This window comes from Nasonia vitripennis, chromosome 4 (genome assembly GCF_009193385.2).
Source record: "Nasonia vitripennis strain AsymCx chromosome 4, Nvit_psr_1.1, whole genome shotgun sequence".
Taxonomy (NCBI): domain Eukaryota; kingdom Metazoa; phylum Arthropoda; class Insecta; order Hymenoptera; family Pteromalidae; genus Nasonia; species Nasonia vitripennis.
The window spans coordinates 26,144,173-26,169,321 of NC_045760.1; the positions used below are offsets into that span (position 1 = coordinate 26,144,173).

Genomic DNA, 25,149 nt, shown 5'->3' on the forward strand with positions numbered 1-25,149 from the left:
CTCTCTCCTGGGGGCGAAGACAATGGGCTGAGAGCGAGGGCTGCCACGCGCTTTATGGTGATGAAGAGAAGGTACAACGCGCTGCCAAAATAGCGGGGCTGATGACGCCGCTCGCTGTCGGGTGGGAATTTCAGGGGCCGATGATCCGAGAGCTTGATTAAAAATGAGAGAGAAAGAGACAGAATACACGAGAGTCGTCGCAGTAGTAGTAAATACCTACACACAAAGGAAAAAAAATCAATCGTGGATGATCGCGGTGGGCAGACAGCTCTCGGGAAATCGGACATGGAATTCATTGGCCTAATTCTCGACTGGCAAGTCGTTAACCAGATCAGTCGGCTGGAGATTAAAGCCCGAGATCGCTGGCTCCTAACACTGCCGCTGCAATATTGCCAGCAATATCCGCGCGTGTATACGTGTGTGTGTGTGTGCATCCGGCTAATAGGTAATGGATCAAGGAACTCTCTCTCTCTCTTTCTCTCTCTCTCTCTCTCTCTCTCTCTCTCTCTCTCTCTCACACACACACACACACACACCTCGCCACCGACGTCTCGAGGCTATACAAAGCCTGTCCCCGGAGAGCCTCGGTTACATAAATCAAACGCTCTATAATGGACACTTCCGAAAACCATAGCCGCTTGCGCACGAGCTGTTCTCTCTGCCGAGCAGCTCTGCTGATGAATATAGCTCTAAGTAGAAATTAATCGAGAACGACGTCGTTATGCGCCTAGCTGCCGCTGCTGCTGCAGCTGCTGATGAATCTCCTTCGGTATTCATTAACTTATAGCCGCGCGACGTCGGTTCGCGATATTCTCTGCTGCTGATGTCTTGTTTCTCATTTCGCATAATAGAACCCAATGGAGAGCATGTATTTTTACCGCGCTGCATCGATGACAATCGCGTACAACATAGATTCTTCATTTGCATGTCCCGGCGTTATTGGCTTATTTTCCGCGGGAGTCGCCAAGAGAATACGTAATACAATTCCAGGAGATAATTCGCGCCGATATCGAGAGGAATATTACACGATCTTGCATGGTCGTTTCCATAAAAAATATCTAATACCGCAGAATTGCCATCGACGATAATATACCTCTTGCGACATTGTCATCGACTCGTATTCGAAGTGTACACACGCATAAGAGCTGCAGACTCTGCGGTTTCCAAAGTCGAGACTCAAAGCCCCCCGGAGCTATTTATACGTACACGCAGAATCGAGAAACAATGATTTTAGGGAATCGGATAGTAAACGCCTTCAAGTGGGTCAGTTTGATCTTCACGCCGCGGTGGTGTTGTCCAAGTAAAATAGCCGTATTTATAGTCCAGCGCTATACGTAGTATAACACCACGGCTCTCTCGCGTGCGCTCGTGAAATCCAGTAATCTATAATTAGTCCAATCATGTTCGATAACTAATGGGGACCCCTAATACAGCTAGTACATAACCGCAGCGAAAAGTAAGAGAAGCGCAGCGAATCGCGCGTGTAATCCATTTATACGAGCTTTCCTCTCCAGCGCAGTGACTTTTCCTTTTCTGCATCGTTGTAAATCGGTATACAGCTCTCTCGCGTGGACGAGGGAAGCAATAATAGTGCCCGAGCGTTTGAGAGTCGAATTTTCCCCCTCGAAAATCCTCTCCGCACGACGGAATTGTATCGCGGTATAGCAGCGGCGGCGCGACAACAAGAGTGGCCGGAAATGATTGGAGGAAATAATAGCGCTCGGTTTCCGCTCTTCCTCCCTTTTTTCTCTCGTCCCGCGTCGTCTCTCTCTGGCTTTTTACGCGCGCCGCGCGTTGTTCGATCTCTACTGGCTCGACTTCTCGGTCCCGATGCTTCGACGAAGAAAGATCGGGTTTAACGACGTGGATATGCAGGGCCGCTGCAGCAGCAGCAGCAAAGGGAAATGAGTCGTAATTGCGGACTGATGGCCATCGTAACTGATCCGCTTTATTCCCGTCGCGATCGACGGGATAAAAGATGCGCGAATTTTCGATGTAATACGATTTAAACTTTTGCGTTTTATTGCGCAACCCGCTGCGATAATTCGAATGACAAGTCACGCGCGTCACAATTTAGACGTTGTTTCTCGGGACGAGACGCGCAGAGAAGAGAAATATGAAGTCTATGAATATGAATGTACATCAAGAGTCAAGAGTCGAGTGGATAAAAAATTAAACCAGATACGAGAGGGAGAGAACAGGGCAGGGATGAAAACCGAAAAGAAAGTTGTGCAGAGAGTGCAGCAGCAGCAGCAAACGGAAGCGAAGCGAAAATCGAATCAGGGGGGGGGGGAGGAGGAAGAGAAGAGAGAGAGGAGCGAAAGCTGATATGCAAAAAGAGCAGAGCGAGGAAAAATTGCTAGGAAGCGAAGCGCGCAGATATAACGAAAGAAGACGCAAATAGAGCGAGAGGCGAATCTGGCGCTGCTGCAGTTGCTGTAGCTTCAGCGGAGAAAGGCTGCTGCTGCAGACGGAGAATGAAAGAGAGAGAAAGACGCGTAATTTATTGATTCCACTGGCTTTTTCGACTATTTGGAATCCACTAACGCGCCGCGGCTCTGTACCACATCGGCTTCTCGGATTCGAAAAGTAAACCGCGACTACGATCGAGATTAAAAATTGCGCTCGATCCAGATGTTCCCCCGAAGCTTCTCGATGATCAACAAGCTCGCGGCTGACCTTACAAGAAAGTTTGGGTCAGAGCGACGATAAAAACACGCTTGGATATTAAAAAAAATAAAATTCTCTGTAGTATCACTTTCCTCCAACATCACGGCTGCGGTTGGCGGAAAATAGCGCCTGATGCTTCAAAGCGCATTTTTTTTCGTCGACGATGAGAGCAGAGCCGCACGTGTTATCTGCATGTGCTCCACGCACAGTAATTCATGAGCTGCGATGTACACTACTGCTGGCGGTGAGTAAGAAAAATGCGTTTTCGCACGACAAATACACTTGGAATTTTCGCCCTTTGACCTGCGCTCAGCTCTTGACGAATATTATTCGTATACGATTTATAATTGACGAGTATTCAACGAATTCGCTTAATAGAGAGAGCGAAGAGCGATAATAAAAATGAATAGAATTGTCAAGTAATTGAAGTAGCAGTAGCAGCTTGAAAAGGAACGGAAAAAGAGAATTCAGCAGCGGCGAACAGTATGCATCTATTTCGCGTTTTCTGGGACAGACCGCCGCAGAGAGCGGTGCTCGAGCATTTGAAACTATTATGGATCATTGAATTGCAGATCTCTGCCCGGCGAGAGAGAACTGTTACAGAGAGAGAAGCAGAAGGGGAAGGGAGCTATTGAATTAATGTTAAAACGCCCGCAGACGATGTTTGACTTTGCCCAGCCGCACAAAACCGTCAGTGAGACGACCGAGCTGTGTACTCCTTGTGTGCTTGTTATTGTGGCTTTTCTTCGCCACTTTTCACAAAGGAGAAAGTGTGTGTGTCAGCGAAATTGGAGAATTAACTTTTGAACTCACCAACTCGACCCCGCGAAAATTGATCGCTGTGTTATGTATCGTAAGCTACTCACCTGGAACAGAAAGAAGAGAAATACAAGTGAATTTCGGGTAAACACCGAGTCATAATAGCTTAATCTATACGGCTACAAGATCGATTGAAATTCAAAGCGATGTATCGGCTTTTCCCCAACACGGCAGTAAAGTATAATATAATACACACGGTGGAAATTTTCTCGCTGGGGTTACCCTGCTATCGAGTTTCATTGGTATTTCCGAGAAACAATGATACGAGAGAGAGTCGAGCGCGCGTAGGGCTTTTCCCAGAATGGGGTGTCTCCGCACTATCCCTTTTCTCTTCTCTCTCGCGAAGAGCCAAGAAGAAAGCACTTGAAAAACGAGAGATCGATCCGAAGGGATGATGAGGGCTATGAAAGTTTTCAGCGCTAGCCTTTTCGTTTTCCCCGGACTCCGGTTTTAATTAGCGATATCGCGCGAAAGAGTCGAGGGATTTACGAGACTGGTGTATGATATAAAATTAAAAATAGAGTCCTTTGAAGCACAATGGTCGGGCGAAATCGCACGAATCCGCGGAAGCCCTTTTCCCACGTCATCTCTCTCTCTCTCTCTCTCTCTCTCTCTCTCTCTCTCTCTCTCTCTCTCTCTCTCTCTCTCTCTCTCTCTCAGTCGAGTGCTGAGAAAGGGGGTATAGAAGAGGAGCCGAAGGTCAGCACCAGAGCAGCTCCACGTGTCGCGGCCGCCTCGAGTAACCGAACCCCCACGCGCGCGCGGTTCTGGCTCTGTAATAAACCGAATGAAACAGCAGTAGCGGAGAGAGGAGCGGAGGGAGGCATGCGCGATGGCGACAGGATACGCGAAGGAGAGAAAAGGCGCATACGGGAAGTCCTGCGTGGTGTGCGCCCCTCTCTCAGTCGTCCGGTTTCTTCTCCCTCTCTTCTCTCTCCACGATGTGTACAACGCAAGTGAACTAGCTCAGGGGGCTGTGTACGATGGTGTGGAGGGGTGACGTCATTCGCGCGTGAGAACACCACCACGCAGTTGTATTGCACTGTACCTACGCGTTTTAGAGATACGAGGAAATCTCTTTGAAATCGGTGTGAGGGTGAAAGGGTGACGTGGAAAAGAGGCGAGTTTTCAGAAAGCTTGATTTCTATAGCCCGACTCTTTTGTTTAAAGTGTTATACGATTTCTCGGTTTGTTTTAATTCAACGAGGAGTAGCCATTGGTCAACGGGGTGTAGTCAATCACTGAAACGGGGGTGAGATAAAGAAAATTAATATTCCTATAACGAATGTACGGGAAAATAGACGCCTATACGTGTGAGCTGAATTATATTTTCTTAAAAACATCTCATAACATCGTCATCTCAATATTGAATACGAATATTCTCTCTTAAAAAATGATGGCCTTTGTTGTGAAGCATTTAATACGTGATTCTGATTGGTTGCTGGTTGGTTGCCTAAGCAACGAGATCAGAACCGCGCTTTAAATTCATAACCCTCAAAACAGGCATAACTCGTAACCCTGGTACAAATGTTTGAGGTGTTTAAAATGAAATGTGGAAACCTTGATAACAGATAAAATATATGTAATATAACTAGCAAGAAATTTTAGTAAAAATTAATCACTACCATTGAAAAGTGGCACCCTAACCCTAATTAAAGTAGTAATAAAGTGTGTGAATATTATTTAGTTTTTTTTTTAAATGTCAGTGAGAAGTTCAATTAAAAGAATAAAGAGTTTAAAGATATACTGTGTCTCTGTGCCCAAAGTCGTCCTCGGTGAGTTTTGAGAGGTGAATATAAAGAAAAGTTTAGTACCGAGTCAGTAAGTTTAAGTCTATCATTATACAATGCTCTTGTAATGACAATGAATTACAATGAATTGTAAAAAGGCTTGCATTCACAATAGTGTCGGAGTCGAAATCATAAGTTTTTCAGTTAAGGTCGAATCAACTTTAAATATCTTTTTACAATCACAAAAAAAATATATATGTAAAATATGAGCTCTCCAGACCTGTTAGTTTTTGAATGAGAAAAAATGCAAAAATGGAGAAACAGGTATCGGTCTCAAAATCTCTCACAACTGTTAAAAGTCAAAATTATAATTACCTAAAACCTTGACAAAAAAAGTCAAAACATTTATCACTTTCTCGATGTAAAAATATGCTAGAAACCAGAAATACAATGTGCTAGAGATAGTAGTTTCTGCGTAACTGGCTATAATTAAAATTTGACCTGCTCAATTAAAAAATTCGCATGAGCCTGGATGTAAAAATATGAACGAAAACAGTTAAATCAGAATCATCTAGGTTACATTTTTCTAGGTAACATGTCTAGTAGCCTTTTTACAATTCAAAGCGCATTGTATAATGATAGACTTAAACTTACTGACTCGGATACTAAACTTTTCTTTAAATTCACCTCTCAAACCTCACTGACGATGACTTTGGGCACAGAGACACAGTATATCTTCAAACTCTTTATTCTTTTAATTGAACTTATCACTGACATTTAAAAAAAAAACTAAATAATATTCACACACTTTATTACTAATTCAAATAGGATTATTAGGGTGCCACTTTTTAATAAAAATTAATCATGACCAAGAGTGTGTAGTATTACAACATGTGTATTGAAATTTCTTGCTAGTTATATTACATATATTTTATCTGTTATGAAGGTTTCCACATTTCATTTTAAACACCTCAATCATTTCTACCAGGGTTATGAGTTATGACTGTTTTGAGGGTTATAAATTTAAAGCGCAGTTCTTATCTCGTTGCCTAGGCAACCAACCAGCAACCAATCAGAATCACGTATTAAATGCTTCACAACAAAGGCTATCATTTTTTAAAGAGAGGAATATAGAGACGAATGTGCGCTGTAGAGAATTGAACCTTTTTCTCGTCCGAGAGCTCATGCCGCATACCCCACCCCACTTCTTCTTTCCCCACCCCCTTCTCTTCAAATTCACTATTCAAACCAATGATGACGACATTGAGCATTATTAATATATTTATTAAAAATTAGTTTTGAGTGATTTATTAACATGTTACATGCTTATAAAATATTAGCAGACGTTAGTGTGCCGCCCAACACTTATGGTAGATTTTCTACCAGTGTTATTAGACAGAGATAGAATCAAGAGCACGCGAAGCGCGCCTTCATTCCTAGTATATTTAAAACTGCGACTGACGACGACTTGGACGGTCACGACTGCAGACCGACTGCAGCTGTTCTTTGTCTTGATCGCCCTGGCGACTCTTATGCGACGTCCGCAAGCTTATCGCCTCTGATGTTTAGATAAATCGAGCCCCGATGACGACAGCTCTGAAAAACTCGGCTGTACGTTCAGCTGAAGCCTCGAAAACAGCAGCAAGTGAAGACTCGTCGAATTATGCGGTGATAATATACGCATGATTTTTTGCTTTTTACCCTGTGCATTTAATTCTAGAAATTTGCATTTTCCGTTTGCGCCTCTAGATGTGATGCGTACATTCTGTTGAACAATGGCTACTTTTAGTATAACTTGAATGGCGGATGATATACAGTGAAACAAAGCACTTTTCTTGAATCGACTGCCCCCTTTTGCAGTTTGTAATTCCAAAGCTAAGAAAAGCTAAAATTCAGATTGACATTTACTTTCGGTAGAATGATTCATTAAACTTAACGCTAGGCCGGTCCAGAGCCTTTTTCAGAGGTTTTTCATAAAAAGGTTTATTTACAAAGTTTTATCATTGAAAAACAGTGTTTTGACCTCCCGCCCCTTAAATAAAGTGTGCTCCAATTTCGAAACTCTGCCACATTTCCTGTAAGCGGCGATTCAAAATATATTCCCTCGCAATACACTGTCGCACGCTTGATATTAGAGACCTTATTTAGTCTAAAATCTTTCCTTCCGCAATAACAGAGAGAGAGAGAGAGAGAGACAGAAAGAGAGCGAACGGATTTCTTTCCTGCAGCAGTAGCAGCAGACAATGCCAAGCTCGCAGCCATTGTAGGCGCGCGCACAGACAGACGCAGACGCAGTGGAAAGCGCCACGGGCGCATTGTCAGCAGCCGGCGAAGAAGGAGGGACAGAGTGTGTGTGTGCAAAGCACCTGCTGCTGCCGCTGCAGCCCACGAAATTTCGAGAATCCGCGCGCTCGCGAGAATCGGGCCTTATAACGCTCTATATCTAGCCTTTTTTGTGTGTCTCCTCTTCGTAATAATGCTGCAGAGGAGTATAGAGAGAGGCCCTTTATTAACCCGTCACGCGGCGCTTGGTTTCCTCTCTCGGTTCTTTCCATCGGCTGCGATGGTACGTAATATGCGCGCTTAGAGACAGAGAGAGGGACTGACGGTAATTGGCAGTTTTTCGGATCGGACGTAATTAGAACACAGGTGAGTATTTAGATCGGTGGCTGTTGGTATTCCGGTACCGACGTCGGGATTGTAATTTGGCATTGATTATAATGTAAGCTTTATTGGAATTAATTGATAATAATTATATGTGAATCGTTGCGCGAGTGATTTTTTGAATACACTATAGAGACGTGAGAGTGAAATATGCGTGTTTTAATTTTTATTCTTAAGGTTAAATGTAGTCTAAAATGTAAATCTAAAGGAAAACGTAGAGCATTTACGTGATTGAGAGAAAACATTATTAACGGCTACCGTAAAAAGCGTTTTAGTACTACTGATCGTGATTGATATAATTTATCTAGCATAATTAGTTAAAACCTCACTAAGAATGTATGGAGCTTAGTTTAATATCGTAATGAGTCGCGCTACTGAAAAATTGAAAACTGCTGTACAGTTATATTAGCGAGGTTATTGGACTTTCGATTTATTGCAGCGAATGAATGATCTAAGAACATTTAGTTTTTGCGCTAGTTTTCCTTGTTCATTAGGATAAAATTTTGAAATATAGAAGTTTCAAATAATGAATTTGCTTTAAGTAAAACTACGTAGCAATAGAAATTGATAAAAGAATATTAGGCTAGTTTAGGACATGTATGTAACATATGTAAATAAAAGACTTTCCAACAATTAACCTACGATTAACAAAAATTTAAAAAAAAGTGGTAAAAAATTTCTGTTAAATTTTTAAAAATAAAGTACTATTATAGAAATTCGTTTCAGAGTATTTCTAGTAATTTCAGATAACCTTATTTCAACCCGCGTTGGCCAGGAATTCGGCTCAGAAAGGGTTAATTTTTTACCAGAGATTTCTTCGAAACATCTTCAATTTTGCAAAAAATGGAAGTCCCAACGTGTTTCGATAAATTTTTACTTTATTTTGAATCGTTCATAACTTGGGTTGGAATCATCCATTATTTTCAGACTTTTTTTCAAATTTAAAGTTTCTACGAATTCTTTTATAAGAAATAATAATAAAGTACATCTAATAGTAATAAGCCTATAGACAAAGTCTTTTAAAATTCTACATAACCAATCGAACAATTTTCTAGGCCAATTGTTTTCAATTAGCCATCTACCTATTTGCAAGCGTGGTAATCGTTAACAACCTCTCTTCTCATCGTTACAAGTGCTCATTCTAAAATCTCAGTTAAACAACTCGACAGTCATCATCGACCATACCAGCCTTTATAATCCCGATATTTACAAAGCTCTCCCTCTCCCCCTTCCTCGCTTTTTGCCTCATACTCCATACTTATTTAAAGCAATATTACACGGCTTACGTAACCCGCGCAACGTACATTGTACATTGTTGCGAGCTCATATGGCAAAAGCCAATCGACTGTGAAGCGTGTATATCTACATACGTTTTAGCTGTTCTCTAGAGAGAGACCGCTTGCGTTCGGGCTTTAAACGCGCACTCAGCGGAGCATAAAAACAAACAAATAATCGATACACACCGCACCGCACCGCAAAACTTTCTCGGCTTTTCACAAAGCCCGCAATCGCATTTCACAGGGGGGAGGGGCAAGAGTTAACAAACGGAGAAAAAATCCGAGCGCCCGTCTTATAACCGCTCACAGAGAGAAAAAAGAGCACAGGAAGAGAAGAAGTTGTCTCTCGCAGTGTATGAGAGAGAACTCCTATGGGTTACACAGAGTCACACACAGAGACGAGAGTCGCATCCCCGCGACAGTAGCAGGAGAAAACCGGATGGAAGCAAGCGACCGATAAGCAGCAGCAGCGCAGCCGTCGAATAACGTATACGCTTTTCCGCTGATAGATACCGCTTTTCAGCTTTGCTCTTTTATAATGGGCTCAGAGATAAAAGCCGATTCCCCGCCGGCGTCAGTGTATCCAACTCGAAGAAAAAAAAACGGGGAAACGCGGCCAGAAGTATCCACACACACACACATATTTTTCGATTTCCCACTGTGCTGCTGCCCACCGAAGAGGCGTTAATCTTATCAGTGCAGAGCTCGACCCCGTCTCCTCGAAAGATTACGAAATAAAAAGCAATAGGCTCGCGTTGAAAGATTTTAATTCAAAGCTTACCGAAACGTTGGAGCCGAGCACGCGTGTTATGTAAAGAGCTGAAAGGAGACGACGCGCGATGGCCGCGGAGTGGAAATTCTCCGCTTATGCGCAGGACGCAGACAAAACGCTACACTCTGGATTCTGAATCATCGCCGCCCCGCCTTTTCAAACGTGCGTTTAATTTCGACCCGATGCACTTCGCGCTTTAAGGGCGTTAAAGTAAAGTAAGTCACACGCAAGCTGCGTTAGCTCATCGAGTGCAGCGTATGGTTTTAATTAACGAAAGCTTGGAATATTTTCTCTTAGCTCTCGCAGCCTACGGGTCAGTGTATAGAGAGTAAAAGACGTTAGTCGCATTATCGCAGCGGTGGACATAAGGTGCTTCTCGTTATTCCTATACCACTTGGCTGTGGATGTGTGCAGCAGTGAGTCGTATTATATATACACTATTCCTTTCTCTCTCTCTCTCTCTCTCTCTCTCTCTCTCTCTCTCTCTCTCTCTCTCTCTCTCTCTCTCTCTCTATCTCCACGGAGCGACTGCAGCCGGGCGTTTAACGTTTTCTCTCTCTCTCTCTCTCTTTCTCCTGCCTTTCTTAACGTCCTCCCTGTGTATAACCCCTTTTGTGTACAAAGCATTGCTTTCGAGCGCGCGCGCGCGTGTGTGTGTTATACGCGGAGTTTAAAAACGCAAAGAAGACGTCGACGGGAGGCAACGTAAATCCGAGCTATTGTTGACTTTTCATTTTCCTCGCGTTTTTTTCTCGCCATTGACTATATCCGCGCATATGACTAAAAAGTTGATACACTGCGATCACTGTATTATTGACAGAAGCTTCGAAACTTTCGACAATATTCAGTGCGGTAATATCGAGAGCGAAATTAAAAGAGCGAGAGCCGATTCTACTTGTCGGGCCCAGGGGCCAGCTGAGAGAGAGAGCCGAAGTAGCATCTGCCCCTGGGTGTGCTATATGTATAGGTGCGCGCCGACGCGCGCTCCACAGCTGCTAAATAACAGAACCGAACCCCATATGCCCTCTCCTCTCTTTCCCTTTCTTCTACACGTACGCACTCGCGCAGCCTCAGGTTTGAAAACTCTCTCTCTCTCTCTCTCTCTCTCTCTCTCTCTCTCTCTCTCTCTCTCTCTCTCTCTCTCACTCGATCCTGCAGCGGAACAGCGGAATCTTCCCTTCGGCCTCCGCGTCCCTTTGTATTACAAATGAAGGCGCAGTACAGCTATATAATGCGTCTTACTCTGCCGTGTGAGATGCAAAAAAGTATAAAAGGTATATCCACACGAATTCAATTTTCGCTTATCAAACAGTCGACTCCCGAGATGATATCGTTCGGATCAAGCGCAGCTCTGGCTTCAAAATCTCTCGCTCACCAGAGAGTCCAGGTACAGTAATGAACTTACCCGCTAGCCGCAAGAGAGGAAGACTGACGCTCCAGTTGTTGCCCAAGAGAAAAAGAGCGCGATCCTATCGCCGACGTCCCAAACGCTCGAAGAGAGAAGGAGGTAAGTGTAACGGGTAACTAGACAGAGAGATATCCTTTGGCTTTTTTTAAGAGTCGAGGAACTGAATACCTCTCTCGGTGATGGAAAAAAATGTGTTTGCCATTTTCGAGAGAGAGGTCAATGTATTCCACCGCGAGCGAGAGCTCATTGTCTTCTTCCTGTGTAGCTATAGAAGCTTCGTTCGGTTATACACGGCCGTTGCGGTTTTATATTGTAATTTTTACTGTAGAAGCGCCGGAAAGTTTAATCACTACTGCGATAAGTGGCCGACGACTGTTTGCGCAGCCAGACTCACTCTATAACCAGGTTAAACTCGTCACGGTGTAATCGATCGACTCTCGATAAATAATTGAATGAAGCCGACATATTTGGGAAGTGAGAACGAGCGACGGTATTTGCAATTCAAAGCGTTCCAGTTGCGTTGAGTCGATCTCTAAGAAGAAGAAGAAGAAGAAGAAGAAGAAATCAAATCCTCGAGGATGAAAACGAGAAAATAGTAGAAGTACATACACATACACGTACACAGAAGAAGAGCTTCTAGGTCTCGGTAAAGTGGAGAAAAACGTCTGCGGGGGAAGCTTGAGCTTTTGAATCCGCGGCTCCAGTGTTTCCGGTACGCTGCTTTATTCGGCTAAGCTCCGACTCACTCTCTCTCTCTCTCTCTCTCTCGCAGCTCGTCCCTGTCCACATGACTTCTCTCTATCGACCCCGAAGACTACGTGTGGACAATGCCGTTTGCGCCTTCTCGGATTAGGCCCAGCCGATGCCCTGCTAACGTTTTTGGTTCGCCATGAACTATCCTAATCGATCTCATTCGAATATTCAAATCGAGTGAAATTTTCTCTCGACACCTGCTCTCTTTTCGATCCGCTAAAGCTCCTTTATTCACACCTCCATATCGTATATACATTCGACAGCTCTATCCTCTCGCCGGAAGGAGAACAAAGCCCTGCGGCTGTGTCCTAAAGCTCTTATCGCAAGCTTCGCACTTGCGCTGATGCTTTTCAAACGCACTGCGAGCGCCGCTGCAGTAATTGCTTTTTCAATCCGGGCGACGAATCGAGAGAGTATACACAGAGTAGAGCTTTTTTTAATCGAACAATCTGTAACTGTTTACAAGCTCTGCTAATCCGCGAGAAAAAAACGAAGGAAATCCATCGCTCGCGGCAAAACACAAAGGCTAAACTTTTGAAAAAGAGAAAGAGAGAGAGAGAAGTTGCAAAATTGCAGCCGGCTGCGGGAGCGGGATTATAAAACCCCCGCAAAATTTCCGACCCTCGCGCGACGCTGCTAAAAAGGTTAAAAGCGCTCGGGGAAAATCGCCCACTTACTCTCGCTCCGTATAACCTCGCCCGACGTTGCTGGAATAAATGATAATTTACCGGTGTTGCTAAATCGTCCCTCTAAACTATATAATAACGGGAGAAAATCACGCTTTGCGGAAAGTTAATACCCTGTATATAGTGGCAGCAGGAGTAGTAGCAGCTTCCTCGCGTTACACGGAGAGAGAAAATCGATCAGTGCAGCGGGAGAGAGGATTGACTCTTTGGCTTTTTATACGAGCTCTTTATATAAAAGCGCGCTCACGAAAGCTCGTTGAAAATAAAACTGTTCGGACTCCGGCGGGGGAGGGAAGGGTTAATTCACGAGCGATCGTAAAGATACGTAAGGGTATGGTCGAGTACTATCAACGACGCATTCGATTACATCATATTCGTGACGTTAAAAACGTATGGAATGGCGTGGGAGACACGAATGCGTCATTCTGCACACGTGAGATAGACTCACCCACAGCTATAGCTCTCGCATATAATCACCGAACGATCGATCGATCCTAATCCTAACACAGCCTTTCTTTGCAGCTTCCGCGATGTTTGCTTTGGCGAATAATTGTTTCGAGCTCATTGCGATTATGCTCGATTCGCGCCGTGCGTGACGCTATGCAGTAAATTGCAGCAGCCATATAGGAGAGATAGATAGAAGCGCACAAGAGAGGGAATTCAAATAGCGATGCTTAACCCCAATATGTGTGCGGAGAGCGAGTATAGGCCGTTGTCATGATTCCTAATCAAATTGGCGCATCGCAAGCTCGTTTATTGACTTTGTCGCGAATTTTCACGCTCTCTCTCTCTCTCTCTCTCTCTCTCTCTCTCTCTCTCTCTCTCTCTGGGGAACATTCTATGTGGCTTATTAGCGAGATAGATTTGAGTTCTCCTCGAACGCGATCGGGTTTTCGATTCTTGTAGTCTCTTTTTCTAAGCTCACAGCGCGCGAAACAACTTTTAAACAGGATATCTGTTTTAACGTCGATTTTGTTTTGTCCCGAAGCTGCACACGCGCGAAAATGTAAAAACGCCGCTATTAATAACCAACGAAAGCTGATTACACGCCGGCAGCCTGAGTTACTCAAAACACACACGAGAGCTTTTTGCAATACAGGAACGTTTCAGCGAATTCGATATTCCACATATTATATTCGTATAAGTAATATTCCAGGCTGGTTTTGTAACTGCACATACGCACGCGTGCATATTATCGAGAGAAAACCATCGGCATATTTCTGCTCATAATAAACCGCGGAGAGATGAATTTCGAAAGCAGAGAAGGCCGCATCGATCCTTTTAATGATTATACGGCGATAATTTTTCACATAGCGCCATGTATATGCATAGGTGTGTCAATGGATTCCTCGAGCTTGTATTAGAAATACCGAGTCTAGTCGCGCGAGTATCTTTGATAATATGATAATCGAAAGCCTCTAGCTGTGAATTTGCCGAAACTGCTTTGAAGATCGACCGCCAATATTCGAGCGCGTATAATTTAACATATATCGAATCTCGAGATAACAGTTGGATGGCTTTCAATCCATCAAGCCTCGCGTACATTCATTATCTTCATTATCTGGTGGCGCTGCGCTTTCGAATTTCCTATACAAAGTGCTCGAAATCGGGCAAAACAAAAGCGTGTACACACGTGGCGCAACACACACGAAAAAAGATCTAGTCGCGTATTCGCAGAGCGTAAAATTTCCAAAAAATCTCAAAATTCCCCGATGGATTTCCCCGCGCGCAAAGTCCTCAAGCCACAATCATCCATCTCGAAAAGTATTATAACCCCCCTCGGGAGTGAGAAAGAAGAAGAAGAAGCGAACAACGAGCGGAAAGGCGTGTTTACACTTGAGGGCGATAAGGTATATAGCGTCGCCAGCAGCAGCAGCAGTACAGCGTAAAGCGGCGATGACGTAGCTCTCTGCTCGACTTCTCACAACTACGCCTGTATACATTCCGGCTCGCGTGTGTACGTGTGAGCTCGAACGTTCGTCGTGTCGGCTGGAGAGAGAAACGCGCGCGCGCGCGCGCGTCGTATATAGCGGTCGAGCAGAGGTTGGCTGGGAGGCCAGGGGTTGTCAACCGCGAGCTACGCGTGAAAGTGCGCACGTAGACTTTGTGTACGACGCGCGCCTTCGCTGGATGTATTTCCCTGCTGTCGCTGTTTTTTGCGCTTTTCTTGTGTTTTTCGACTGTGTGCGATTTTAACGCTATTTTTTCGTTCCTTATTGCGCATTCGTTTTGTTATCGTTGTAGAACCGAATATATAGGTGAGTCATTCGCGAAAACTTTTCGAGCGTTTACTCGCCGCTGATGCATGTTTTATGGGTGTCGTTTAATTATTGATCAGCTGATGCAGAGAGACGCCAGACAATCGGCGTTTAAAGCTCGGTTGTATAACGCGCGCTCTGAATACGAAACATATCTCGATACGGAATTAATTATGTAACACGCATATTTGCAGATTTCGGGCCAGAGAAACGTGCTACAACTTTGCACACTCGGTTTGTCGATGCCGAAAAGCTCCGGGAGATAACCGATCATATGCAGATATAGATGTTTACAGAAGCAGAGGATTATGCCCAGAACACACGTATTTACACCAGAGATTCGAGCTGCTGAAATTTTGAAGATTACACGGATTGGTCCTTGCCTGTAGTGAGACACGTGGCGCGAAATATCGTTCCGTTTTGAGCTAACTGAACTGACTTGATTATCGCAATACGATTCACGTTTATTACGTCAGCTCGTTATACGCCGCGTCTCACGCTAATTTTCGAATGAAAATTTGAGTTATTTGCACCTTTTGTGCCGAGAGAAAAGACGTTGTAACTTTTGGAAAAGCTTCGCAGTGCAGCTATAGCGCGGCGGAATATTTTAAACTGATGCTAAACTTGCTTGAAAATATTTTAAAGCTGCATTCCACGAGTTTTTGAAAGTCGTTTTTCGCCCCAAAGGGATGCAGTGTACAAGGAACCGAAAACAATGGGGTTTTGAAAACAATTTGTAGGATTATTACTGCGTTTTCTCTCTTTTGTATAAAAGTTACGGTCGAATGTTGGTAAGCTTTTACAAATGCGATTGATGTGGCCGTGGCCGGACTTTGAAGATGTGTTTTATCGATTTTAATTAATGAAATATTATTTACCAAGCTCAACAACTAGAATTCAATGCAATTTGTTTTAAATGATACTCAAGAATCGCGCGTAAAATATCCGCTAAAATTTTAACTACGCTCTTCAAGCTTGCTCAACCAACTGTAGCATATACAAATACAAACACAATCCGAGGCAAAGGAGACTTCCTATCGAATCACCCAAAGTGGCCAACACACCGCCCACGAGTAATTAAGCTAAAATTCCACCAGCATTACCCATACTCTCATCGAATTTCAGTTACAGCACACAGCATCATCACGAGTATACAATGTGCCAGCGGCAATGATTTCTCTCTCCTTCCATAGCATTTCGCAATTCCGAACACACACCGAAAATCGTCGTACTTCAACCCACGCATAAGTCTCGAATTCGCATAGATGGCCGATAAGGAAAAGCGCTCGCACGTGCCCCTGAACGACGCAGGATAATACACTCTCTCTGGGCTGCTGCGTATAACGGGGGAGAATCCCTGCCCGAGCTCAGCGCGCGTCCCTGACCGAATTGTTTCCTGTCGAAATGAGCCGTCAGACCGTCGTCGTAGTCGTCGCGCTCTCTTTCTCCCTTTCGCACTTTGGGGCCGCTGTGTATGCGTGTGTACTATACACACACACACACACACACACACGTGCGCGCATTCGTATGCCGGACTGGTAATGAAAGTGCGAGAGCACAGCCACACGTTGTTATTGCGTCGCTGCCGCTGAGAGAAAAATATATGCGATCTGCGCACCGGTCCTTTTCTTATATACATTTCGCCCGTGTATACAGGCTTTTTAAAGCTAAGCCTTAAATTTGACTCCCCCACCTTGACGAATCCGCGTTAAGCTTGTAACTATACAAAGTCCCTCTTGCGGGCGTATTATCCACGGCGAGTGTTTTTCTGCCCACATCAGCGAGCGACACGCTACGTGATTTTCACACCATCAGCAGCGTGTGCAGCGCACGAGGTGCGAGAGACAAGCCGTGGCAATGAAATCACCTCGCGAAAATACCCATGACGAAGCGCCCTCTTTGACACTTTATTAAGGACCTCCGCGAGCATTACGAGAAATTTACCTCTTACATGGGGACGATTAAATTTTCATCGCCCCCGCTGAAACTTTAATTTAACGAACGTCGTTTTTACGTTTTATTCGAGAATAATTGAGGCTCTCGGGAAAAAGTTGTTATAAAGAAAAAATAATCGTTATACATTCGGATAAACGACACCGCGAGAACGGCTGTTATTTACTCCGCAATAACACCAGCGACGCGGCGAACGTTATCGCTGGTGGCAATGTGTGTGCGTGTAAAAGTCGGAGATATTAAAAACCTGTATTCCCGAGAGCGGATCAGCTGCGGGAAAACAAATTGGAAAAGCGCGCTGTTTATCGACGCATCCCCGGTAGCGAGAAAAAAAAAACTGGGTGTAAACTGAATTTCATTGACTTACGCTGTTATGTTATATTGTTGAAGTCACGCGAAAACTCGTAGAAAATAGCACAAGTATGTAAATAATAATTCATAAGTGTCTGCATTGTCTCATAGTGCGCGTGTACTAACCTGCCAACAGCATGGCGGACTCTTTTACTTCGCAGGAAGGAATTTTGGCGGTTTCTCTGTCCCTATTTGTTCATGAAAAAACTCCTCTCCTTCTTCTCTATAAGCACACACACACACACACAGTATCACGCGTGTGTATCTACAGTCGGCTAATAATCGCCATAACGACAATCAGCTCTCGTGCATTAGAGCACCACAGTGTAACAACAAAAACAACAGCACTATCTCTCTTCGCTTCGATTAATGGCACAGCATCGGAGTTACATTTTTCCAACGTGGCCTGTAACGAAAGGATCCTTGAGTACACGAGAGCCAGGGGAGAAAAAAAAAAAAACGGTCGATTTTATTGCGCGCGCTTCGAGCCAATGATCCATACGATCGAAATTGTGCACGCGCGCGCCGCAGCTCGTGTTGTACATCTCTGTCTCACGAACGGGCCTCGTGCCAGAAGGTTGTGTATTGTGGGCTTTCCTTTCGTGCCTAAACGCAGCGCAACGCGGAGATCTCGCGAGAGAGATCGATATTATACACCGATGCAGTCCGAGAGCGTGAGAAAAGTGTCCGAGAAAGGAGAGCCTAATTACGTTGTATTGTCGATTGTGATGTCGTTTTTCGTTGTGCGCATGAAAAATTTAACAAGTTCGAGAGCCGGTGTGTGCAGGTATCGATTTCACTCGGTTATTTTATCCCTGCATATTTCATCCCCCGACGTATAAATGCGTAATTCCTCCGAGTCGTAGCTGCTGCGCTCGGTCATCCGCGTCACATCTTATAATCTTTGTCCGCGTCTCTCTTTTCGCGCGACAACGACGACAATGGCCGGAAACACGAAAAATGTGCGCGCTGCTGCCGTTGAAAATTTCATTGTCGTCGTGCGCACTTGGCTATAACACACTTCGCGTGTCCTTTGCTTTTTTTTTTCATATAGTGACCCGGGCTTTTACGCGGAATTGAAAAACGTGCCTCTCCTCTCTCGACTTATTAAAAAGCTGACTTTGGCCTAATTAGAGCTCTATATTCGTTTATAAATTCAACAGTGTCGAGCTTGGGAATCCGCGAGAGCAACAATACAGCGTCCGAAAACGAGGAGAAGAACCGGTCTGCGAAAAACGCACACGTGAGAACGTATTAGAGGATCTCGCCGGTCCGTCTTCCGGCTGCAAGTTCCCCTCGGACGGGGAGAGACTGTGCGTGTATCAACCGGTGCCTGTGTGTTGTTTTTTTCCTTCTTCTCCGAACGTTCGCGACGATACTCGTTACGCTATATGCTATATACACTCGCTCAAAGTATAGCCAGCAATAACAGCTCCCAATCGACCGCAACATCGACGTACTGCGCACGATTATGCAATTCCCGATTGTTTTTCGGATGACTCAGAGAGAAGGGTTCGCGTTCGTTTAAATCGCGGCCGACAGTCACGTCGCAGGTGCGCGCCAAGTGCAGATCTCCCGGTGCTGCTGCAGCCCTGGGTCGAAGCTTCGAGAAACTCGCGGAACCGTCGTTTGCAGGGCCGGTCGATAGTTGAGCGCGTTCCAGCTTTTCATTTTTTGGCTCCGACTCTGTGCGCCTAATACCCGACAGTTTGTATATAGCTAATATATCGCGTGTATGTATATAGCCGTGTCCCTCGTTTTCGAATATCCCGACGAGAGCTGCCGAGCGCGCGCTCCAATTTCGAGGTTATACACGGGCTCTTTCTCGCGCATAGGTAAACAAGAGCATCGTGTTCTCGGACACGTAGCTAGTTTTACGGGGCTCTTCTCTCTCACCTATTACAGGACTGCACTGTGACACGATGTTACACACACTGTATGATATTATCGCGTATCATGCGCGCACTTTTGAAAAGGCCGGTGCGGAAAAGCAGCTACGTGGGCACACACGCACAGCCGAGACCTGCTGCTCGACCCGCGCTCACAAGGTTACAAGTGCACCGGCGTCGTGAGACACTCGTCGTTCCTCAGCAATTGTACTCGTACAAGTATTATACACTTTAAGGGAAAATTCGACGTACGTTCTTGCGCGCGATTGATATCGCAGCGTATTAGAGAAAATACAATATCGGCGCTCTCTCACACGCGGCTCTGCGGCGGGCGAACGTTCACTGCGTAGTTGGAGGGCAGGCAGCCGCTGACTGCGCGCACGTCGCTCTGCGCCGACTCCGAGCGAGCGAGCGAGCGAGCGAGAGAGAGAGAGAGAGAGAAAGAGCGACAAGGACGGGGAGAGAACTTCGCCGCCGCCGGCGAGAGAGAGAGGGAGAGAGGTTGAGGCGCGCGTGCGGCGCATTACCGCAGGACGGACAAAGACAGAGCTGCTGCGGATGGCTCTGTCTGTCTCTCTTCTGTGGATATATTGCTTATACGTCGAGCGACGAGCCGCGGAATTATTATTCGTCTATAATCGTGCGGGATGCAAACGTTTGCAAGCCGAATTTCAGACGTCCCGCACTCCGCCGGTCTTATCGTCACGGGCTGTAACTACTTGAGCTTGAGACTGGCGTTTTCAATACGAACTGATGAAAGAACGTCGATACGCGGCTTGATATCGGTTCGTTATTGAAAAGAGCTGCGTCGCGCGATTTGTGCAGGTCGATTTTCAAAGCGATTGTTACTCACTGGGACACTCGGTTCGCCGATGGCTTAATAAGCGCACGCGCGGATCGGATGACTAATTTTTTTCCCTTCTTGTGGAATAATAGAATTATAGGCACACACCATTACGGCGATAATCGCGTGTGTCCTCCGCGACTATAGTCAGAGTGAATTAAGCACAGACTTTGGGGAAGAAAACGCGATATTGCCGAGTTAATTACTGCGAGGGAGAGTCGATGAATACTTTATACACGTTCTGCTATACACACCTGATGCGGAGTTGATAAAGCAAGCGAAAATTCTCGTTATACTTTTCGTTTGCTGTTTTTTCGGATTTTCCTGGGGGGTCGGAAAAAAAATTGGCCGGACTTCAGCAAGTGTGAAAATTAGCGAATCTGAAATTCCAGCTTCGGGGCAGATTTGCATAGAGCCACGTGCGTACTTCAAGGCTTCGCGACGACGACGTTTATAGGAATCGTTCCGTGTAACGCACAATGCAACAATGATATTCGAGCGGAAAATAAAGGAGAAAATAAAAGGCCGTAAAGGAAGAAGCGCGCACGCAAACGATAAGGCTTTTTTCAAAGCGCATAGTATACGGCAGTAAAATATAAGCGAAAAGCATTCGATGCGGAGCGTTATCTCGAATACAGTAAAATTCAGTTATCGCGCAAACTCGAACGCAGACGCGACGAAATAGCCCCGAACGCACATCCTCTTCCTGCACATGCACGACTGCGCGAATGATCTCACACGTAGCGCACTCGCATTGGCATATAATACGGCGAACCAGAGCGTATAGCACATAAGAAGCCGGAGAGAGATAGAGACGACGGAGAGCATACGTATGGAAAGAGGGGAGAGACGGAAAAATGAGAAGCAGCGGACAGTCGCGAGAGCGAGACGAATAAAGACGAGAGAGCAATTGAAGGAGTTGAAAAAGGAGAGACAGATTGGCAATCTGTCAGAGTCGGATAAAGCAGGGCTTCAGCCGCGCGAGCGTACGAGTAAATATAACCGGGAGGACGATTTTCTCCCTCGACTTCTGTTTTACCAGAGCGCGAGAAAATGCAGAAGCTTCAAACGTCGCAAGGATTAAAAAGCAAAGCTGCGCGAGAGTCGGAAAAGTGTCTCGCACGCGCTTTCCTCTTCATCTGGATGCTGCTGCTCGTTTTTCCCCTTTGTGCGCGCTGTCCGGTTTTGTTATTCGCGCAGCAGCATCTCTTTGCCTCCGAAGTCGGGCCCCGCGGGCTTTGAAATCGCGGAAAAAAAGAAGAAGCCGGCGTTTTGTACTCTTTCTTCTCGCTGCGTGTTCGCCTCTCTTTTTGTTCTTGGAGAAACGCCGATTGCTACTGCAGTCCCCGGCGCGTCTCTTCATTAGATTTGAAAAGCCCGCGCTTTTGCAGCAGCAGCAGCTCCCTTTCAACGTGACTTTTATTGTCGTGACACACGCGCGCATTACGTTATTACGCTCTATTGAGCAATTTGCGTTCTGCCATTCATACGGCAGGCTTGCGGCGATTCTCTCTCTGTATGTGTATATGTATTATTTTCGTAGACAAGCTTTTGTCGGCCAACTAGGTTTGTTGGTGAAACAATGTTGCAGCGGCTGATTTTCCGATTTTTTTTCCAATTAAAAAGGGCTGCGCGCGAACAACGAAAATACGCGCACAAAGCCTCGCTCCGTCTGAAAAAAGAGAAAGGGGAGAGAGATAGAGAGAGAGAAAAAAAGAGCCGACTTACCATGCTGATGTGGCGCTGAGAAAGCCGAGTGCCGCCGAGGAGACATGTTCGAGTGGTTGCCTTGCGAGCCGGGTGGCTGCATCGATGAAAGCGCCCCGAGAGGTGTGTAAGACTTGCACGGTTGCTCCTTCTGCGGCAGAGAAAAAAAGACAGTGTTATGTATCGCGCATTTTTTCGCGAGAGCCGGATAAAAGCTCCGTTTGTCTCCGTTATCGCCGAGTTAAAAATCCTCGGCGTAATTGTAAAGTACGAAGCTACGTGCGCGCTCTGCGCGGAAAATTAAGGGGTAATTGTACCTGATCGTGCAGCTCCGTGGCAACTGCCGTTGCGGCAGTTTGCGTGTGACTGGTGGAACTGATTCGGTACTGCATTCCGGCGATGCTGCAGAACCCCTCGTGATGAGTGGACCGCGTTTGATTGACGTAGACACCTGCAACAGAGAGCCGTTTGTACACACAGAAATTCGTAACGCGCTGGATGAAGTCAGCTCGACGAGACCCACCTGTTATCGTGACGTCGGTGTCCTGATTGACGATGACGACCTTCTTCGAGGGCTTGACGAGATCGTCGGCGTCCGAGCCGGCTTGTCGCTGCTTCCTCTTGTCGACTTCGGAGTCGCTCTGCCGGCGCCGCTTGATGAACTCGACGTCGGACTCGCTGCTCGAGGACGAGTCGCTGCTCGTGCCCAGTCGGTTCTTCTCGTCGGAGTACGAGGCCGCCAGGATGGCCGAGGCGTTCAGGCTGGCCATGCGCTTGCAGACGACCATGTCCTTCAGGTCCATCACCTCGGCGTTCTTTTTCCGACGCTTCTGCTTGGGCTTCCTGACCACCGGCGTCTCCTCGATACCCTCGGCGTGGTTGCGCTCGCGCTCGTGCTCCGCCTCGATGCGCTTCTCGCGAGCCTTCTCCTGGCGCTCCTTGTCCTTCTCGCGCTTCTTGCGCTCCTTCTCGCGCTCCTTGCGCAGCTCGAGGTCCTCGTCGGAGGAGGAGGACGAGCCGGAGGAGGTGAGCGCGTCGAGGACGTCGTAGTGCTTGCCCCGGAGTCCGGGCACGTTGCGCAGCTTCCTCTTGCTGGCAGGCGTCTGCTCCTCGCAGGCGGCCGGCGACTGCTTGGACTTGGCGACCGGCTGCTTCTTCTCCTTCTTCGGCGTCGAGGGCTGCTGCTGCTGCGGCGATTTGGGCGTCGCGGAGGCCTCCTTGTCGTCCTTCTCCTCCTTGCACTTGCGCAGCTTGGCGGCGGCAGCGGCGGCGTCCTTTTCGGGCTTGGGCTTGCAGAAGCCGCCGAGGTAGACGCCACCGTTCTCGTTCTCGTAGAGGCAGTGCACCTTGGCGAGGGCGTTGAGCGAGGCGACCCGGTGCCGCTTGGGCCCGCTCCAGAAGCCGAAGAGCTTCATGCGGTTGGTCATGGCGCGCTCCTCCGAGGGCGTGCGCTCCTTCTTCCTGTGGCTGCGCGAGCGGCTTCGCCGAGCGTAGTCCTCGTCGCTCGAGTCGGACTCGCTGCTCGCGCTGTCCGCGCTGTCGCCGTTCACCGCCTCGACCTTCAGGTTCACCTTGATCAGCTCCTCCTCCTCCCTGCTGGTCGCGTGGAAGGGGTTGAGGGGCTTGGACTCGTCGGAGGTGCTCTCTCCCTTCTCCGTGTCGGTCTCGCTGGCCGTCGCCGTCGTCTTCTTCGTCGCGGGCGTCTTCCTGCTCGTCGCCGTCGGCTTTTTGGCAGTTTTCGATTTCGCCGCTGGCTTCTTCGCCGTCGTCGTCGTCGTCGGCGGCTCCTCCTTGGCAGGCACCACTTCCTCCTCCTTGATCTCCTTCTTTATCTCCGGCGCGTGTACAGGCTGTTCGAGCTGCTGCTGCTGCTGCTCTTCCTTGGGCTTGCCGAGCTCGCTGTTGGGGATCTTGTCAGGAGCCGACACGGCGTCCTTGCAACTGGGCTCCGAAGTCGCCATCGTCGACGTCTTCTTCTTGCAGCTGGGGCTCTTGCCGTCGGTCGTCGTCGTCGCGGCGCTCTTCGCCGGCGGCTTCTCCTCCTTCTTGAGGTTGCCGGCCTGTTGCTTCGCTGCGGCCTTCTGGGCCAGCTTGGCCGGCGGCCTGGGCACCTTCTCCTCGATCTTCTTCGCGATCATGTTCTTGCCCTTGGCCAGCAGCGAGGCGGACTTCTTCCTGGCCGCCGCCTGCTTCTTCGTCTCCGGCTTGTTCGCGGGTTCGCTCGCCGGTGGCGCTGCAACGGGGGCAGCCGCGGCGTCGCCACCGGGAGCTTGCTGCTGCTGCTGTTGCTGCTGCGTCGCTTGCTGCACGGGCTTATTGACTAGCTTCGTTTTCTTCTCGGCGAGCGGCTTCTTGACGACCGGCTGAAGACTGGCTGGCGCGTGCTTCTTCTTGCTCTTCTTCGGCGGCTGCTTGATCTTCGGCTCCTTCTTCGTCCTGACCGGCGAGGGCTTGCGCGTCGTCTCCTTCTCCGGTGACTTCTTGCGCTGGTCCGCCGCCGCCGCCGCCGCCGCCGCCGCGTGGGCCGCGTGGGCCTCGTGCGCTAAGCTGGGCTTAGCCTTGCTATCTTTGGCAGTTGCGATTTTTGGGTTCGTCGTCTCCTTCGTCGTCTCGAGCTTGAGGAGCTTGGCCTCGCGCTTCCGGTGCTCCTCCTTCAGCCTCTTCTTCACCGGCAGCATGGCGATCCGCTCGTCGATCTTGCTCTCCGAGATGACGATCCTCTCCTTCTGGAGCTCGTCCTTGCTCGCCGCCACCTCGTCCTTCTCGTCGCCCTTTTTCTCCACCATCTTGTCCGCCGGCTTGTCGTCGAGCGAAGCTAACTGCTGCTGCTGCTTCTTCGGCTTCTTCGAGGCCTCGGACTTGGGTCGCTTGTCCTTCTTGCTGCTGCTGCTGCTGCTGCTGCTGCTGCCGGTGAACTGCTCGAGGAGTCCAGTGGCGGCGGCGGCGAGGACAGCGGCGGCGGCAGCTGCGGCGGCGGGCTTCTCGAGGGAAGCGCGACGCTTCTTGGCAAGCACCGGTGTTTTGGTGTTTGCCTTGCGGCTGGTTACTGCCTTCTTCTGCGGCTTCATCCCGCCCCTGGGCTTTTCACATCTTCGCGAGATCCCTGCAAGCGAGGACGACCTCGCGCGGCTCTTGTTCTGCACTGGCGTGCGAACGGCTCACTCTCTCTGACTACCTGACCACCATCTTTCGCATTGGCTCTGGCAGTGGAATTCGGCTGGACTTGGGCCGCTTCTTCAGCGGCGACGCCGAGCCATCTGTCTGCTGCTGCGAACAGAAATTAAAAATTTCGACGGTTAGTCGTCTGGCTTTAAAATATGGATTTTGAATATCGAGGAGAAAACGACGGAAGCTCGTTAATAAGTCAC

General features: G+C 47.5%; 1 protein-coding gene across 3 annotated transcripts in view; it reads right to left on the reverse strand.

Annotated features, from left to right (window-relative positions):
• LOC100117456 overlaps positions 1 to 25,149 on the reverse strand; it is an 81,868-nt gene that overhangs the window by 51,013 nt on the left and 5,706 nt on the right. For 2 of the 3 annotated variants that reach the window (XM_031930551.2, XM_008215736.4), the window contains exons 2-4: positions 22,305 to 25,048; positions 22,099 to 22,232; positions 21,803 to 21,932 (exon numbers count right to left, since the gene is read on the reverse strand). In XM_031930551.2, the coding sequence (XP_031786411.1) occupies positions 21,803 to 21,932; positions 22,099 to 22,232; positions 22,305 to 24,849 (2,809 nt within the window). In that variant the 5' untranslated portion in view covers positions 24,850 to 25,048. The remainder of the gene's footprint in view (positions 1 to 21,802; positions 21,933 to 22,098; positions 22,233 to 22,304; positions 25,049 to 25,149) is intronic. The other variant, XM_031930550.2, reaches the window with a different exon arrangement.